This window comes from Tauraco erythrolophus, chromosome 1 (genome assembly GCF_009769465.1).
Source record: "Tauraco erythrolophus isolate bTauEry1 chromosome 1, bTauEry1.pri, whole genome shotgun sequence".
NCBI classification, from domain to species: domain Eukaryota; kingdom Metazoa; phylum Chordata; class Aves; order Musophagiformes; family Musophagidae; genus Tauraco; species Tauraco erythrolophus.
This window is the reverse complement of record NC_141465.1, coordinates 97,898,027-97,916,828: the sequence shown is the minus strand read 5'-3', so window position 1 is coordinate 97,916,828 and position 18,802 is coordinate 97,898,027. Positions and strand designations below refer to the sequence as shown.

General features: G+C 35.3%; 1 protein-coding gene across 1 annotated transcript in view; it reads right to left on the bottom strand.

The window, feature by feature from the left end:
* Nucleotides 1–18,802, bottom strand: part of DIAPH3 (diaphanous related formin 3) — a 250,682-nt gene that overhangs the window by 120,205 nt on the left and 111,675 nt on the right. The window contains exon 21 of the mRNA XM_086611740.1: nt 13,049–13,150. Coding sequence (XP_086467866.1) covers nt 13,049–13,150 — 102 coding nt within the window. The remainder of the gene's footprint in view (nt 1–13,048; nt 13,151–18,802) is intronic.

The following is an 18,802-nucleotide window of genomic DNA, read 5'->3' as shown; positions in this document are numbered from 1 at the left end:
TATTTTGCTGCTTCTCAAATACAAATATATTGAAAAAGAAAAATCCCAAATCCATTACTTGCTTCAAGTATTTTCAGCATAAAACAGCAATGCAGATAAATTCAGTAAATCTTTGTCATTCCAGAATATTGTAAAGTTATAACTTGTGTGCACAAAACGTGAAGCAAATGTAATTCAAAAAACAGGATACCATTCTGTGTTAGCAACTCCTTAATATTAATCCCGTAATAAAAACCACCTTACCGGTTTGAGCTTAATTTTCAAGTGGCTTGCTTGGTAATGGCAGAGATCAGATAATCACGCCATGACTTAAGTTTTAACTGAGATTTGTGATACAATATCCTAGGTGCAAAGTGTTTATTCTCCTTAGAAAAGTGTTCTTAAAAATATGTCTTTACGTACAGATGTCAAACTAACTGTAATGTTTGGACATTTTGGTCAGTGTATACACAGAATAAGCAAGACAAATATCTTTGACTCAATTCTGCTTTCCTATGAGAGAATCAACTATGTCATACAAAAAGTTTATTAGCTTTGCCTGCTCAAAAAGATGTCCAATTACAGACTCAATAGTTTCCCTAGTCAGTCAATTCTATTGCTTTGTCATTCCCACTAATACAAAAAGAATTCCCGTTATCTAACCTGTTTTTTTCTCTCAAAAATGTAAGCCTACTACGTACTACTGTACTAACCATCAGTGTTCATGACAAATTATTTCCTTCCTTTCTCCAGTCTTCCTACACATATTCTGAGATAAAACCCTGCCTTGGTTTTAAGTTAAAGAACTTACAAACAAGGTTTCTTCATATCATTTTTACTGCATACAGCTCTAGGAGCACCCCAACACAAGAAGGACATGAATCTGTTGGAGTAAGTCCAGAGGAGGGCGATGAAGATGATTCAAGGGCTGGAACACCTCTGCTATGAAAACAGGCTGAGAGAGTTGGGGCTGTTCAGCCTGGAGAAGAGAAGGCTCCGGGGTGATCTTATTGCAGCCTTCCAGTACCTAAAGGGGGCCTACAGGAAAGCTGGAGAGGGGCTTTTTACAAGGGCGTGTAGTGATAGGACAAGGGGCAATGGATTTAAACTGAAAGAGGGGAGATTTTGATTAAGTCTAAGGAAGAAATTCTCCATTCTGAGGGTGGTGAGGCCCTGGAACAGGTTGCCCAGAGAAGTTGAGGATGCCCCATCCCTGGAAGCATTCAAGACCAGGTTGGATGAGGCTTTGAGTAACCTGGTGTAGTGGAGGGTGCCCCTGTTCATGGCAGAGGGGTTTGGAACTAGATGATCTTTGAGGTCTCTTCCAACCTAAATCATTCTATAATTCTACGACATGTTTTTATAGCTATTTTCATTAGCCACCTCTAGTCTCTGTTTTGGTCCACCCACTGATGTACTAAACAACTCCAAAGTGGATGTAACATTCTAGTCAAGGCTTAGGCATTGGATAACAGAGGAAAATTCACAAGTTTTACAGGCTATAGTCTTACTTCTATGTTTCAGTTTCATATATGTTTATTGCCTGCAAAATGAAGACATGACTGATTCATGTCTGACTTACGATCCGTTACCATTCACATTCTTCATCAGAACAGAACCTGTTAACTATAGGCTTTAAGTCTACAATCACTGCCATTTAAATCTTGATTCATTGATGTTCCTAAAATATTTTTCACTGTCATTAAGCAATCTATACTTCTCAAAAACTCTTTAGTAAAAAGAAGTACCCAGCAAAAAGGAAATTATTCAAGAGTCAGTCACAACAGAGTAACGTAACTAGAGGACGGTTACTGTAATCTGGATTATGATGCTTCCAACACAAAGAAAGCATAGTGTACCCAACCACCTCTCCCTCAAAAAAGTACTGTTTGCAATTGTATATAAAAGCATTCAAATGTAAATTATGTCAATATTTTTTTAAATACTTAAATGTGTATTTATCATTCTCCCATTTTTAAACACCATATTTACTCAACAAATAAAAAGGAGAGTTGTCTGTCAACTAGTTCATTTTCAGGGGCATGTTTTCTTGCTGAATAGTTTATAGAAGTGAGAAAAGGAGTTCAACATCATCTTTTTCTCAGTGGCACCTCCTGTCTGCAGGATAGACATTCACAAAAAACCTTTTTACTCTGGCTACATCACTAGGTCAATTTCTTCCTGCTGTATAGTTCTTTAACAGAACTATTAAGGTTAGTACAAATAGAAACATGTGCATGTAAGTAGCAGAAGACACAGCAGCACAAGGGTCAACAGAATGAGCTGTATTTGTTCACAGGACACCTTTCTCAGCAGGTCACAGCATATCACATACATTATTCTTTTTCTTATTAGCCTACCAGCAAATTGCAAGTACGTATTTTAAACAGAGATTCCAAACAATGGGAAGAAAACAGTGAACAGTAACCTGGTCTAAGATTTACAGGACACTGAAGTTAGAAGATTCTGAGATAAAGCCAACCTTATAGAATCATAGAATCATAGAATGGTTAGGGCTGGAAGGGACCTTCAAAGGTCATCTAGTCCAACCCCCCTGCAAGGAACAGGGATATCTCCAACTAGATCAGGTTGCTCAGGGCCTCATCCAACCTGGCCTTGAACGTCTCCAGGGATGGAGCATCCACCACCTCTCTGGGCAACCTGTTCCAGTGTTCTACAACTCTCATGGTAAAAAATTTTTTCCTAATATCCAATCTGAATCTACCTCCCTTTATTTTAAAACCATTACCCCTTGTCCTATCACAACAGGCCCTCCTGAACAGCCTCTCCCCATCATTATGGCAACTCACGACTCCTGATCATATAAAAGATTCTGTCCAAAAACTAACTTGCTGTCACCAACCAAGAACCATAAAGACATAATATGATGTTGAGAAAGTCCCTTGTCCTCTGTGCTGCGCATCAGCAATCCTGGCCAGACTGCCTGGACCCACACATCGTGGTGCTCAGAAGAATGTGCGTATGAAAGAATGAGTGAATTAAATCTATAAGAGGTTGAGCAGGTAGAAATCAATTTACATCAAGATTTTGTAAGTAAAAATCACTTTTCCCTTTCCATAAGATCTCATGCTGAGAGGTTTCTTTCTATGCTTATTTTTCAATGCAAGTCTGAAACTTAAAAGCTATATGTTATTGTAAACTTGTCCTTTGTATTTATCTTTCAACTTGGAAGAAAGTTTAGAAAGTTAACTTCAAACAAGCAAGTAATAAGATGCCCTTATCAGTTGTTTCATGACCCTTACAATTTTAATATCTCAGAAAAAAAACCTCAGTCAGATCTAATTAATACAAATGAACAATAATAAAAGAAAATCTTTAGTACTTGAATACTTTACATTCAAAAAGCATTGAGCAAACATTGACTCACACGTATCTACTATAGCTTTATCAAAAACAATTGGAATGAACAATGGTTTTCTTTTTCAACTCCAGCAGTCTCTCAAATAAATACATATTTCTTTTCTTACGCTGTTTCTTAAAAGGCTCTAACCTTGCTTGCCTGAAATTAATACCACTGTATTATTGAATCACATTGTTAATCATGTTATATTTGAGAAGGTGATTTCCATTCCTAGTCCTAGACAACTGTTAACCGTGACTTAGAGTAACATTTATCTTGGACTTTCTATTTATTTACAAGATAATCTGTTCTCAAAAAAGGTTCATAAGACTTCTTGTTGAAAAAGTACTTTACAGGTCATGTTTCCCAATAAATCAACTGATAAATAAACTTTTATGTTTTTCTTTCTTCAGCATACCTATATTTTTCTTTTATTTTGTCATCGCTAAGTTCTTTTCCTGCGAACTTTAATTGCACCTCCATGGTCCAAATCCCTTTATTTTACCTGTTCTTTATACTTAAGATTACCCATGGTGGTGTTTATCCTTTTAAGTTTCCCTCAAGAGAATATATAAACAAACATTATTTTTTCTGAAGTTATCAGCATCTTCACTTGGCAGCCAAATGGGGGCTTTAGATGGCCTAAGCAAGAGATAAGAAAAGTAGGGCTGTCCCCAGGTGAGTCAACAGTGGACTCATGCCAGAACACTGTCAGTGCCTGGAGAACCAAGAAAAAACATACTCTAATGGAGCGGAACTGAAGCGGTAAAATGTTAGATTAGCTCTCACAGCCAGAGAAAGCCCCTGTTGCTCCTCAAAAGCCACACAATACGCTGAGAGTTATACTAAGATGGAAAAAACAAACGAACAAACAGAAAACAACCAACCAACCACACAGCAAAACCAGCTATGCATACTGGTTTCTGTCTCCGCTGTAACTGGACACATGTTGCATGGTCATCGATGTTCAAGGCAGACATTGTGCTATACTGCTCAGACAAAAGCACTCAAGTCAAAAGGAGGCTGAAACTCAAGATGATCAAATAATAGTTAGAACAAGGAACAATATAAATTATGTGCAGATAACTATGAAAAAAATCTTCAACTTCTAGCAGGAAATCGTCCAGTACTTCATGGAACTACGAGAAAACAGAGTGAGCGAGGCTGTCAGGGCTTCAGTAAAAGAGCACAACATCACGGCTGACAAATATACCCAAAGCTCGTAGGCTCTTGGCCTTTGGAAGAAGCGATTGAGAATTTCATACACAGACAGGACCATTTCTTTGTACAACACAGTATTGAAAAGACCAACCTTTAAGAATTTCACACAATCAAAATAAGGAACTTTTAATAGCTTCAGAGTAAGAGTGAGAAGGAAAATTAAATAGAAAAAAACCGCAGTGGTTTTTTTTTTTCATGAGGAAAACAGAAGGACAAAACTCAGTAATGTGGTCCTCATCAATAGTGGAATACAAGGAAAAGATAAACCATCAATTCTGTAACAGAGATGAAGATAAATACAAACATAGCTAAACTTGTATTTGAAAAAGAGTCTAAAGAATATGCAATGGACTGAGTTTTGAAGTAAAAAAATATGAAAAAGAAGTTACTGCAAGCATGAATGGAGATAACAGTACATGGACAACTGTTTCTACTTGTCCAAAAAATTGAGGAGACAAAGATAAATATTTGGCAAAGACAGACAACCTAAATGCCAAGCTGCTTGCATTAAGAAGAAAAATTTTAAATCTGGCTGGAAACAAAATCTGAGATCTTAAAAAAAGTGAAGATGACAAGAAGAAAGGTAATTTCTATATGAATCAATGGACATTGTGTTGAATATTCTTCTCCTACACAAAATTTCCTCCTCAATCTTTGTCATACAAGCAAAAGAATTACGTTACACTGCTTTAACAGAGCAGGAAATTCTTTATACATGTGCCTAACCCTCTTTTACAAACCTTTTGCAAAAAAAGGTTTATAGCATAGTTCAGCACAATAAGTGCAGTCATATAAACAATAGTTTTGCAGCTAACATACAACTGCCCACACCTGATTTAGAAATGTCAAACTAAAAAACATGAGGTGAAAAAAAGGCTTTATTTGTAACAATGATTCTAGTTAGTTGTTTCAGAAATCTCAATATTTAGTGAAAATATCTTCTTAAACTGGGATAAATCACCACTTAGTTAATACTTTTTATTTTTCTTCTAAAAATATTGTAAACTATTGCTTGACATCCCAACATTTATTTCTAATTTACTATTTCTGTGATTACAACTCTTCTTTCACTAGAACACTCAAAAAAAATTTATTAGGTACATAGTATGAGTTTAATTATCATATTTGTACAATATTCAAAACCTTACCAGTGGTTTCCAATTCACTCCTTGACTGTAAGAACCAAAAAAAAGTAAGAATCACAGACCAATTCAAAAAGGAATGCAACAGTTCTCCAGTGTTCTGTCATCTTGTTTGTGTGGTAGAAAGATATTTAATCAGTATACTTCTCAAACTTAATTTCTTCTTTGCCCAATAAATTATAGCAAATTTCAGTGACATTTCTATTTCATTTTCCTTCAGTGTTTCAGTGCCTTTACCACCTCTTATGAAAAAGACTCAAATAAATAGACTATATTGTATACCTTAGGCAAAATGAAATATTGTAGGGTAGAATGAGAGTATATAAAACGAAAAGTTATTTGAGAAAGATGTCTAAAATGCAAAGCATCGTTGCTGATGGCAAACACATTGGGTTTTTTTTTCAGACAAAAGCCAAATATACACCTGTACTCAGGAGCAAGGCTTGAATGATGGTATGGCAATAGTTTGTCAATGAAAATCCATTAAACAGATTACTGCATTGAAACTATCAGTCACGATTAGTACATATAACCAGTAACTACCATATCAACTGCACTGTAAAAAAAAAAAAACAAAAACCAACGAGACTGACATTACTAAATGATCCAATTCAGAGATTCTATGAGATGATCTTTGGAGGTCTCTTCCAACCCAAACAATTCTATGATTCTCCTTAAACATTGTTCATATGATACAAGAACAGAGACTACGCCAAAAAATAGAAAATAAAAAGTATTCTGTAAACAAATACATTTTTCTGAGTAGGAAAGAACTACCTGCAAAACGAATCAACATTGCTAAATGTTTTAAGTCCTAAAGCAACATAATATTTATACTGACCACTGGATAAAACACCAGGGGAGCAGGGAACAACACACCAAAAAACCCCAACCTTCTGTTAGCAGTCACCTACCAAGATGATCATCTAGCTGAAACCCCATTTATCTCAGACAAGTCTCATATGGCAAGTGTGCTGTCATATGACTATTCATTTCTAAACGCAAGGATAGTCCTCATCATTAAAATGTTTTATAGAATATATCACTCAATATCAGTCACAATCAACAAACCCTCCACGAAAAAAAAAATAATATGAAGGTGAAATTACTTCAGAAGGATGTTTCTTGCACTGACTAAACCAAGTACAAAACATGAACTATAGTAAAAAAATGCAACTAAATATTGGCAAGCACAAGCATACTTCATCAAGAATCTGGGAAACAAAATACAGTATTCAAAACAACATCAACTTAAGAGAATACCGCAAAGCTAAGTTAAAGCACTCAATAAGATGAACAGAGTTAACATAGTTTTCATAAAATAGTTCATGGCTGTGCACAAGCCAAAAAAAGAAAAAAATTATAAAAAAACAACCGAAACCCAAATTCCAGAGTCAAAGGAGATAATATCTGTGTTCTGAGATATCAGCCTGGGGTAAGTGAAAGAAAGAACATACAGGAAAATAAAGTAGTTTATCTAAAGAAAACTTGAAGTCTGGAAGAGAAGATAAGAGTAACAAAGGATTTGTTTTATACTTACTGCTGAATGAACAGAAAACATAAAAGTGCAAAGTAACTTAAAAAGAAGAGGATAATTGCAGAAACCACAAAAGCAACCCACAGAGTCAGAAAAAACCCAACCAATAAACAACCAAAAACACTCAAGCCACACTCATGAAGGGAGCCTGAACTGTTTAGAGTCATGCCCTCAATGTCTTTAAGCCAATAACAAAAGTTAAGCAACTTTGGCTGAGGTAAAACATACAATACCGAAAGTCACAGCAGGCCAGTATCTCAGTATGTGTCTGGCTGTTTCTTTCAGAGTATCAAATATTGAGTTTGAATCCAAAGCCAGAAGGATAAAAGAAGGTTTCCATCATATATTTTTTTTTATCATCACACAAGTCGTAATTATCAGTTCATTCACTACTCAGGCTCTTCCTTGGGAGTCAAATAGTTTAGTCTTTCCCTTAAGCAAAATCTTAGAGCAAATTAACATGGGATCTCCAAATTATCTGAAATATTATAATTACAGGACACTAAACTTCTAAAAGATAAACCTGAAAGTCTTGTACTGTGTGGCTTAAGTTTGTTTCTCCTCATTTGAAAAAAATATCAAAAAATGAAACACAAACCAGCAATTTTAAGAAAAAAAAAAAAACCACAACACAATAGCTATACTGAGAAGATTCATATTTGTGTCAACACAGTAGTTCTTAAAGAAATTAGTAGAAATTCTCAGCCTGCACCCCAGCCAGAATAAAACAAAAGATACAAGAGCGCCTGATGGAGACTGAAGAACCTTGATGAAAAGCCAATGTATAAGATTCCATATTCCAAGAGCAAAAAAAGTGACTCAAAACTTCCCTCCTCCAAGAGAAATGAAAAATGTTTTGTGTTAAAAACCAATCGTAGCTTGTTTTCTGAAGTCAGCTCTACTAGATTCATAGAAAGTGTGACACTAGAAAAATTGTGCCTAAAGACAGGATTTGGTTTTGTTTGGCTTTTTTTTAATGCTTTGCATGGTAAACTAGGGAAAGAACACACTTTTCAGTGGGAATCCGGTTGTTCCTTCAGGAAAGAAACTCCCTCAAATTTTGACATGTTAAAAACTCTTATTATTTAATGCAACATTTTTCTGAGTTACGACGTTGCCTCTTTTTTTTTAAGACAAAGTAAATCAGTTGGGCCACATGCAGCAAAATTTGACCTGTAGTACTACTGGCTTAGCTCTTCTCATCAGACTGACAGCCTCATCTAACTGAACTAGTACATCTGAAAGAAATAACTAACAGTTAAAAACATCTACCAGTACTGTTCCATCTTGTCAATCGATACAAATCCATGTCTTACAAGAGATCACTTCAAATTTATTTATACTTGAATACTATCAGATTTCAAAAAACATAGCAGAAGGATAGTGGAATGAAATGAATTTTTGCTTAAGATTTAAGAAAAATACGAATTAACTTCCAGGAGTACTTAAAAATAGATTCTCATTTACGAAAAGAACAAATAGGTACTCCTGAAAGGGGAGCAATTAAAAGATTAATGTGACTGAACCATGTAACACAAATGTGTGTAAAAGTGTGTTCAGAAATTTTATTACTCATAACAATACATGGAGCAGAAGAGAGTTAGACCGTAGAATACTATTTTGATACCAGGAAGGTTTGGTGGTTATTAAGAGGACACCTTTTTGGTTGCTAACTAAAGTACCTTTTTAGGCAAAACTGATCAGAATAAGCAATTCTATAGTTGTACAATAACAAGGACACATTTAGCATTACAGGGGCAATAATATGGTGTTAAAACTACACCCAATAAATGCTCAAATACTACAGGAGTCTTTCTGAAAGAATTAAAACTACAGATTAGTCTTTAAAACACAAAACACTTGTTACAATGGTCTGATGACAGCAAAAATGAAAAATAAACAGATTTTTCCCCATAAGCCGAGTTTCTTTCCAGAAAACATCTTATATTAAGTATGATGACTCCTGATTAACTGGAAAACGTTGACACACTAAATTTCAAATTTATTACTGTTGTTAGTGTGTCCAATTGTAGTAAGTCTGACATTTTTAAAGAGCAAAAAACAGACTTGTCAGTTGAGTGAGGCTCAAATACCAAATAAAAATAGCAAAGCAAGCTTTAACCTATGTGGGATTAAGTTTTAAAGGTCTTGTTTGGAATCAATTTTTATTCTTGATAATAAATTAAAAAATGTTTGCTACTTAAGTTTGTTTGTATTTTACTAATTCAATTAAAATGCAGAACCCTGTATGTAATTGTCCTATGAAAGTATTTCCCCAATGAGTCAGTTACATACAAATTACTGTTGGAATGATTTAGCAGGGTCAAATAAGTGTCTGCTCCTCAGTCAGTCCAGTTCATGGTCAAATTTACTGGTGTAAATCCATCTTTGCTGGCATTTCGCCATAATTTGTCAGAGTCAAATGAAGCTGCTGAAGTTTAGACATGGGTTTATCTCTGTCATCCTAGCAGACACAGTTTGAAACAAGGTTATCAAGGAAAAGCATCATGCTCAGTCTACTCTATTCAGCACAGGACACTTTCTCTCAGTAAGACTGATATATATGAACCTCTCCTCTATATCAACAGTCTACCTTTTCAGTTTTCTAACATTAAATTTTCTGGAAATCCATGAACTTTTAATATTATTGAACTGAAGTGCAGCATTTATAGAGCTCAATCCCAGAATAGACTAGATCAGTATTTTTATATTATTTTTTGAAAAGAAAAACTAATGTTTGATGTTTCCATAAAAATTAAACATGAAAACCAAAATTGTATACATAAAGAGGGTCCAACTCCAACAAGCACAGAAAGGCTTGTCATCTGTGGCACCACATAGCACAAGGAAAACAAACAAACAAACAAACAAAAAACACAGAAAACGGAGCTTGAGAAAGTCTTTGTAAAATATTCCATTACTAGCTTTCTCCACTTTTCCTGTGTTGCTTATCACAGCGTGATTTGAATGTCTGGGTCAGCCAGATTTACATTAAAAGACTGTCATAGAGGTACAAATGCAACAGGTTGTTTTGTTTTCTTTATCACGTTCACTCTTCCTAACCATGTTTTTCTTTCCCCCTTCCTTTTGTCCTTTATTGACTGCTCTCCAAACATTTCCTCTTCTAGATCAAATGAGTCTGGAACTCTGCCAAATACTTTTATTCATTACCTAAGGAAATTTCATTTGTAGGGCTCCACCTATCTCATTTACTGATTGAGATATGGGCATATGAAGAAACATATTTTTAGGAAATGGATGTATTACTATATATTGCTTAAATTTTGAAGATGTGAGACTCCAGACTATACCTAGAACATCTGATTTCTAATTTCATTGAATGGCATTTAAGATGAAGATTTATTTTGAGAACAAAGAAGTTTGGAGAATCTAACACAGATGTTTTACCCTACAGGATTTGAAGAAATTTGTGGAGGGAAGATGAAAGTGAGAGAAAGGAGCTAACATATCAGACAAAAAGCCTCCCATATCATAGATCTGGCTGTATATTCCAAGGACGTCCAATTAGCATCTACTGTATATCGGTTGTAGTATTAGTCCATGTTCAAGAAAGAGAAATAATATGCCAGTGAGAAAACAAAAATGTCCAAAGCCTAGAACCATGCAAAAATCTAAAGAGAGTTTGACAAGTCAGAAAGTACAATTTAAGTCAATGTAAATTATTTTTTAAAATTATTAGAGTGATTCTTTGGGGGTTTGGGGTTTTTTTTGGTTGTGGTTTGTGGTTTTGCTTTTTTTTAAGAGACATTACTATACAGATGCATCTTAACTTTACATTGATTATCACAACTGAGCAAACAAATGTAAGAGCTCTCATTTATAAAATTACAGATTTAAACCAAAATTTTCAACCGGAGAACTGATTCAAATACAATAATCATTATCACAGCTTCTTCCCAATTCTCTCCACCAAAAGGTTAAATTCTGTAATTCTGTTGGTCATGGTACCTTTAACTGATAACTTGTTTCTCTCTAAAGCTCTGTAATACAAACTAGGCAGAAAACAAATCTAAAACTTACCATTGTAAAACCTACCTTTTTGAAACTACACTATTTGTGGAATTGAAAAAACAAATACTATAAGAAAACAAGTGAAAAGGTAATAATTTCTCCAACTTCAGATTTTTTGTGTTCTTTGTAAGCAACAGAGGTACTGAAAGCATTAGTTGCATATCTCATAAAACAACAAAATATGTTTTGACTTTTTTTTTTGTTCAGGGAGGATACTGTAGAAGAATCTCAGAGACCTATTCAATGACCTTTTGAGATAAATGGTGATAATTGAATCAAATAAAGTAAGTTGAAGATAGAGATGAACTATAAGTAGATCCTTTGAATGTCTGATAAAACCTTAACAAGAAATAAAAAGGAAAATATTTCATTAACTTTTGTAACTAAGAAATTTGGACCAAGAGAAATTGATAATTTGACTTCAATCAGAAAACTATATATGAAAATCTTGGAAAATAAATAAAAGTGTTAAAAACAGTAGTGTTCTTTCTCTTTTTTTCCTTGCTCCCAAAATGTAGTTAGAAGACTCCCAAGAACACAGAAACCAGTATTACATTAGATGTACAATGTCTGTTACTCTTATTAAAGATGGACTGAAAATTAATAGCAGCAACAGCTTTCAGCAAAAGCATCACTTCAGAACTAGTTTTGTTTTACAAGTACCTATACGCAAAGACGACTGCCTATGTCACATCTGTAACTGGCACCAACTCCATGCAGTGGTGTTTCCTGACCAGACTAAGGTTCTTCGGTTGATTTAGAATACTCATCACTATTCTTATATTCCATATCAGTACTCCAGTTGTTCCAATATTCAAGTATAGGCATTTGATATCCACACCGATAACTACCAACAGCAAGTGCCTTCTGTTACAAAGACATGATACTCCTTCTCTTGAAGCCCAGAGATACAACTAGAAGAATTATTGCCTCCCAGGGAAATCCTCCCAGATGAAGTTAACAATGACCATCTTAACTTGAAATGCTAGGAGTGGACAAGAAAAATCAAATATTATATAGATATATACATCTAGGAAAAGAAATAGCCTTATTCTGTGTTTGTCTGGATGAAATGGTTAATAATTATGAATTATGAGCTATATAGGAATTATATCCAAACTATATCTCCAAGAAAATCATCAAGTGCCAGCACTGAATTAGTAGTATTTTCTTTTCACTTTTCCAGTTTTCCTTTGTTAATTCAACCTCAGAGATATTATAAATGTATCTTCCCACCAGGAATGAAAAAAGTGGCTACAAGTACTCTTAACAGAAGATACTATAAAACATAGGAGAAAAGATGCAGAACAGGTTAACATGATGATAACTACAGTATTTTCTTCTCATTTACATGAAGAATAGAAATAAAAACATCAGTGTAGAAAACTTCATTGAAAAAGTTAAGATTTATTAATGCACACAAAAGTAAAGCCGAACTATTTTAGCTATGGAAATCCAAGAACAGTTCTGTATCTCCCAGTGAAACACTTTGCCACAGAAAATACCATTGATTTTTTTTTTTTTGTAAACTAAATTACTTTTTTAAGGAAAGAGAATCCCAAATCGTTCCAATAGTAATATTCCAACAATCAGGCTTTCCATATCCATGGATATGTCCACTAAAAGTTCAATTAAAAGGCAGCATTTATACTCTTCTCCCAGTCTGGAACTTCTTCACATTTAGGAAGAAGCAGCTCGTATTGTTTCTATAATACTATATTAAAATTCTATTTCAGAAAAGGATAAAAAAAAAAGCGATAACAAAACAGAACTCACCACAACTCCAAATTGCTCTGGCTCAGACAAATTATTATACTCGCTCTTGAACTTGGACAATGCGTTCAATTGTTCTTGTTCAGGAAGATGTTTTATTAAATTCTATCAAGAAAAATAAAATAAGCTTAAAAATCTCCGATTCTATGTTGCTTGTATTATTGTAGGCAAACAGTATTACATTTGCATCATTACCACTCACTCCAAAGACAACACTCCTTCCTGAAGACAGTAGAATGTAAATAGGCAACACACAAATCGACGTAACTGAGACTGTAAAAAGCAAGTGATTCAAAACTGCTAGCTAACACCTTTTGCTGATTCCACAAACATTTCTACAGTCTTTTTTTAAACACCATTTTTAATGAAAGAATATGCTTGATAGGCACTCTGCAAACAGAACATTAAGAAGCCAAAACAAGAATTTCAAGTGTAACATTCATCTGAAGGATGGCAAGAATTAGTAATGCTAGGCCAAAAGTATTTTGAAAATGGGTAACTGATTTTCTAGTATTTCAAAACAAAAGCTTAAACCTATTACACACTACTTGCCAGAAGTATGAATTCAGAGGCGGGACTCGGCTTCAGCTGAATTCAGGAGTCCATATGGGGAGCCTGGACACTTACAGAAGTGAATGTCTTGTGAACAGAGGCAGGGGAATCTAAACATGTCACCTTCATCTGATCATCTGAAGGATTCTCAGACTCCCTGGAGCTTCCTGAACACTTAGACACCTACATTCATATATAGACACTTGCATTTAGGCATCTGAATCCCACTCTAATTACAATCACCTAGGTTGGCTAAAAATGGCTATTCTGAGGTTCTGGAAGAAGAGAGGTTCACAAACATTAAACTATGGTATATAATTTGAATCAGTAGCTGGGTTCCGTCCCTTCCCAAGACAACTACTCTAACTACTAGGCAATAGTCAGGGTCTCTTTAGCCTGCTCTCTTTCTCAGCTTAGGACTCTTGTGTTCCTGGTGGCTAAGCTTCCATCATAGTAAGAAAACAAGAGAGAGATTGTGTTCTTCCTTAAAACACTCGTTGGCCTCCTTGTAAGACCACTCTTCTGAAGTGAAATAAAGAGTCAATCCTTCTAACACTACATCAGGCCTAGCAAACTCAGCCACCCCACTACCTACTACCGTACTTCAAGAAAGCATCAGAAAGACTAACTCTAGCACTTCCCCGTTACTCGACAGAAAAGACAGCCGTTTCTGTTAAGTAAAAATCTGTTTTATTACTTTGCAAGTAAATAGCTTTGGTGATATACAGTCCACAGAAAAGAATTTGCTTAAGTTAGTGTACAGGATCTCCCTCTGAAAGTCTTCAAAAAACCACTCTTATTTTATCCACAAAAGATCCTAATTTCTTCTAGAGGAAGTTCAGCCAATTAGGATATACAAATTAACTCTCTGAGGCAGGGAGATAAAAAGACATAGCTATGTTTCACTTAACATGCTTCCCTAATTGAAGAAGAAAGAATTCAACTCTTTAACTAGTACCCCAAAAATATCCCTAGTAGTCACCTCAGTGTCTCCACGCCATCTTCAGAACCTGTATTGGCTAGTTCAAAGCTAGCCCCAGGTGTTTATTCAAGTTGCAATATTACCCTTGGATTTCAGTAAAGATATTCCTCTTGTTAAAGAGTAGAAGTATTGGATTTGTAACTAAAGAGCAGATGTATGTGTTATTTTTTTTTAAAAAAGCAGTTTGAATATTTTGCTTAATACTAGTTCTTTTAATTTTTTATAACTCAGTCTCTTAGCTTTTGTAACAGTTGTCATTTTACAGTAGTTCAGCATTTATCAAACCTTTTTTCTATTGGCTAAAAAGACTTAGTTTTATATCACTGCATTGTTTTAGTGTAAAAAAAGTTACTATTTTAAGAACTGAAACCCTACTTTGATTTTAAGGACTACAATAAGTTTTACAATATTTTGTCATATCCAAAGTAAGTATCAAGTAGTTTATCAAGAAAGTAAAGTCAGCAAATAAGAAAAGCTAGACTTATGAGAAAAGGCCTAAATAAACCAAAGGGAGAGTAAATGCTAGTTAAAGAGTAGACTGCTTCAACAGAGTATCCATGCTCAAATAAGGATTTTGGCAAGAAAAAGAGAATTATCAAAAAGGCATGAATGATGATGGTAAAATAATAATGTGAACTTACATTTTATAGAGCTTTATTTGGACATTGTCAGACTGACTTTCAGCATGAAGAGTTTATGACAATAGTCATACATATCCCTACCATTATTACATTTGGAATACATTTTTTTTAAAGAAGACTACATTTATTAATTATAGATGAAGATGTCCAGCACTACATCAGTAACACTGAGCAAAAATGAAAGGGTACACAGTATAAAAAGATATATTTTAAATTAGAAATTCATAACCCACTTATTTCTTGTCATTATATACAACATCCATATAATCAGCTCTAAATGTACTACAATTCCTTAATCTTTACTGAGATTAAAATGTTATTGTTTGATGCTAAAATAATTTTCATATGTAGAAAAACTGACAACAAAACTATCAAAAAAGAGAAACAGTCAAGTGTTGTATGAATGTTTTCAATATTAAGCATCAGAAAGATAAAAAAACCCACAAAACTAAAGGAGCAGCTGATATCAAAGCAGTTCTATGGTGTTCAGATCAAGCTTTTGAACTGCTAGAGATGAAACGCATTTTGAATATCAAACAGAGAATAAGCAGGAGAAAGAATTTTGACTAAGTCACAAGAAACGTTCCAATAATTAGTCAATGACTATTTGGATTATAACATGACTTTTGGAGTTTTTACATGTTTAAGAACTAAATTTAATTTCTAGCTGAACAGAGCATACATTTTACTTCTTAAGCATAACAAGACTAGGATTAAAGACAAATTTCCAACTTCAGAAACTGTGACATTAGGATACGTTGAACAATATTTAAAGCTAGACAAAAAAAAATATTGATGAAGACAAGAAATTTCTGGAAAGGAGAAGTACCATAATATCTACGGTATCTTATATAAATAAATAAAAATAGCCATACGCTTGCAAACCTATGTATGCTTTTGCTCTTCTCAGAATCATGAAATACACAGGACTACGTTTCCATAGCATGGTCATAACCCATACTCGTGAACGTTTTTAAAAGTCGAAATAGAGACATATAGCTGGAGAGTTAAATTTATTTAGTAATCTAAGCATATGTGAAGCTGGATAACAATTTTTTAAACCACTGAGGCACATTATTTTACCATTTCCAAAGGAAAATGGATGTCTTAGTGCTTTTTTGAGTTTGAACTCAGATGGTCTCCTTTTCAAAGTTATTACAGGGTTGTTTTATCCAGAAACAAGAAACTTGGGTGAAACCATTTGATAAAAATGATTACATCCAAACTTGCAAAGTAAATTTGCAGCCTAAGTTCTTCTGAATTTTCCATTTGATTTAGGCTGCAAATGTTTAATTACTTTGCAAAAAAAATGCAATCTGTACTCTTGAACCATTTATATTTCATAGAATTTCATAGAATTTCTCGGTTGGAAAAGACCTTAGAGATCATCCAGTCCAACCATCCCTAATCTCCCATTACACCATATCCCTAAGCAGTTCATCCACCCTTTTCTTAAACACATCCAGGGATGGGGACTCAACCACCTCCTTGGGCAGCCTATTCCAGTGGCTGACAACCCTTTCAGAGAAGAAATTCTTTCTAACATCCAACCTGAACCTCCCCTGACTAAGCTTATACCCAGTTCCTCTTGTCGTATCACCCATCACTAATGTAAAGAGCCCTTCCCCCACCTCCCCACCATCCCTTCTCAAGTATTTGTAGGCCGTAATCAGGTCTCCCCTCAGCCTCCTCTTCTCCAGGCTAAACAGCCCCAACTCCCTCAGCCGCTCCCCATAAGTTTTATTTTCCAGCCCCTTGACCAGTTTAGTCGCCCTTCTCTGGACCCGCTCCAGGAGCTCAATATCTCTCTTAAAGCGAGGGGCCCAAAACTGGATGCAATATTCCAGGTGCGGCCTCACCAGTGCCGAGTACAGGGGCAGGATCACTTCCCTATTCCTGCTGGTCACACTATTCTTGATACACGCCAGTATCCCATTGGCCTTTTTGGCCACCTGGGCACACTGCTGGCTCATATCAAGTCGGTAGTCAACCAACACCCCACCCCCAGGTTCTTCTCCGCCAGGCAGCTCTCCAGCCACTCTTCCCCGAGCCTATAGCGATGCTTGGGGTTTTTACACCCCAAGTGAAGGACTCTGCACTTGGCCTTATTAAAGCTCATGCCATTGGCCTCAGCCCAACGATCCAGTCTGTTCAAATCCCTCTGAAGGGCCTCCCTACCCTCGAGCAGATCGACACAGCCTCCCAGCTTGGTGTCGTCCGCAAATTTACTGAGGGTACATTCAATCCCCTCATCCAGGTCATTGATAAAGATGTTAAACAGAACTGGACCCAGCACTGAGCCCTGGGGAACCCCACTGGTGACCGGCCTCCAGCCGGATTTAGCCCCATTTACCACCACTCTTTGGGCCCAGCCATCCAGCCAGTTTTTAACCCAAAGGAGGGTGTGCCTATCCAGGCCAGCAGTGTTTAAAAAAGCCCAATATGGGGGACCTGCCATCCATCCTCTAACAGTATGCCTTGTGTTCATACAGGACACTGTGAGCATTATCACTTGCATTCTATTACATTGACTTCCACCCAATCACAGCAGCTGCTAACTCTTGTAGGACATTATTCCTCACCTCACATTTGGCTCTTCAATTTCTCTTACTCTTTTCTTAAACAAAATTGTTCCCTCCCCTCCAAAAGCAAACACAAGCGGACTCAAATGCTGTCCTAAATACTTGAGACTCAATGCTGATGCAAAGAACTATATAGAGAGGTTACTGGATACACTGATTTTCATTATACTCTACTGCTAATAACAGTTAAAAGAGCAACAAGATTATCAGTGTCAAAAAAAAAAAATCTCCTATTACTGTTAATCATGCCTATTGTTTAGTGAATAAAGTGAAGCTTGGTTGGTTTAGCAGTTTTAAACATACAGAAAAGTAGGCATTCTTTATCCCACGGTATATAACATTGAAATGGAAATAATAGTCCACAGAAGAAATTAAAAAGGAAAAAAAAAATAAGTAAACCATGCTCAACTTAAGTTTTTCTTCTGAAGCTTATTGCAACTGATGGAATATTTGCCACATGCTCACATAAAAGTATGCCATTAATTAACTACCCATTAATGGTTTGATGATTTTTTTTCCTAGAGCCTAAATGCAAAAAAAAGTCTTGCCTTCTTTAAACAATGCGTATAGAAATTATCAAGATGCCAGTTTATCATAATTTTGATATATACTATTTATTTAGAATATACAGGCTGCTTCAGGATATTGTTGAAGGCCTAATTTTGTTAACAAGCTACATTTTCACCGTTAAAAAACAGCGTCAAGGTCAAATAGCATAAGAGAGAGTCTCAGAGCAAGCATGGACAACCTGAGACAGAGTTCAAGCTGAACAAAACAGCATAACATATTCCATCCCTCAGCTTTTCATGCTGAATAGAGAATTTCTACTATTATTCCAAATAAAATAAAATAAAGATACACATTGTGCTTCTTTTGAGCATGAAGAAAACCTTTGGGAAAAAAAAGTGATGTAAATGCAAACTAGAATAAACAAACAGCTTAGAGGTTTCAACTGCTCAGTTCATACTAATAACCTTCATGTAATAGTTTCAGTGCCAAC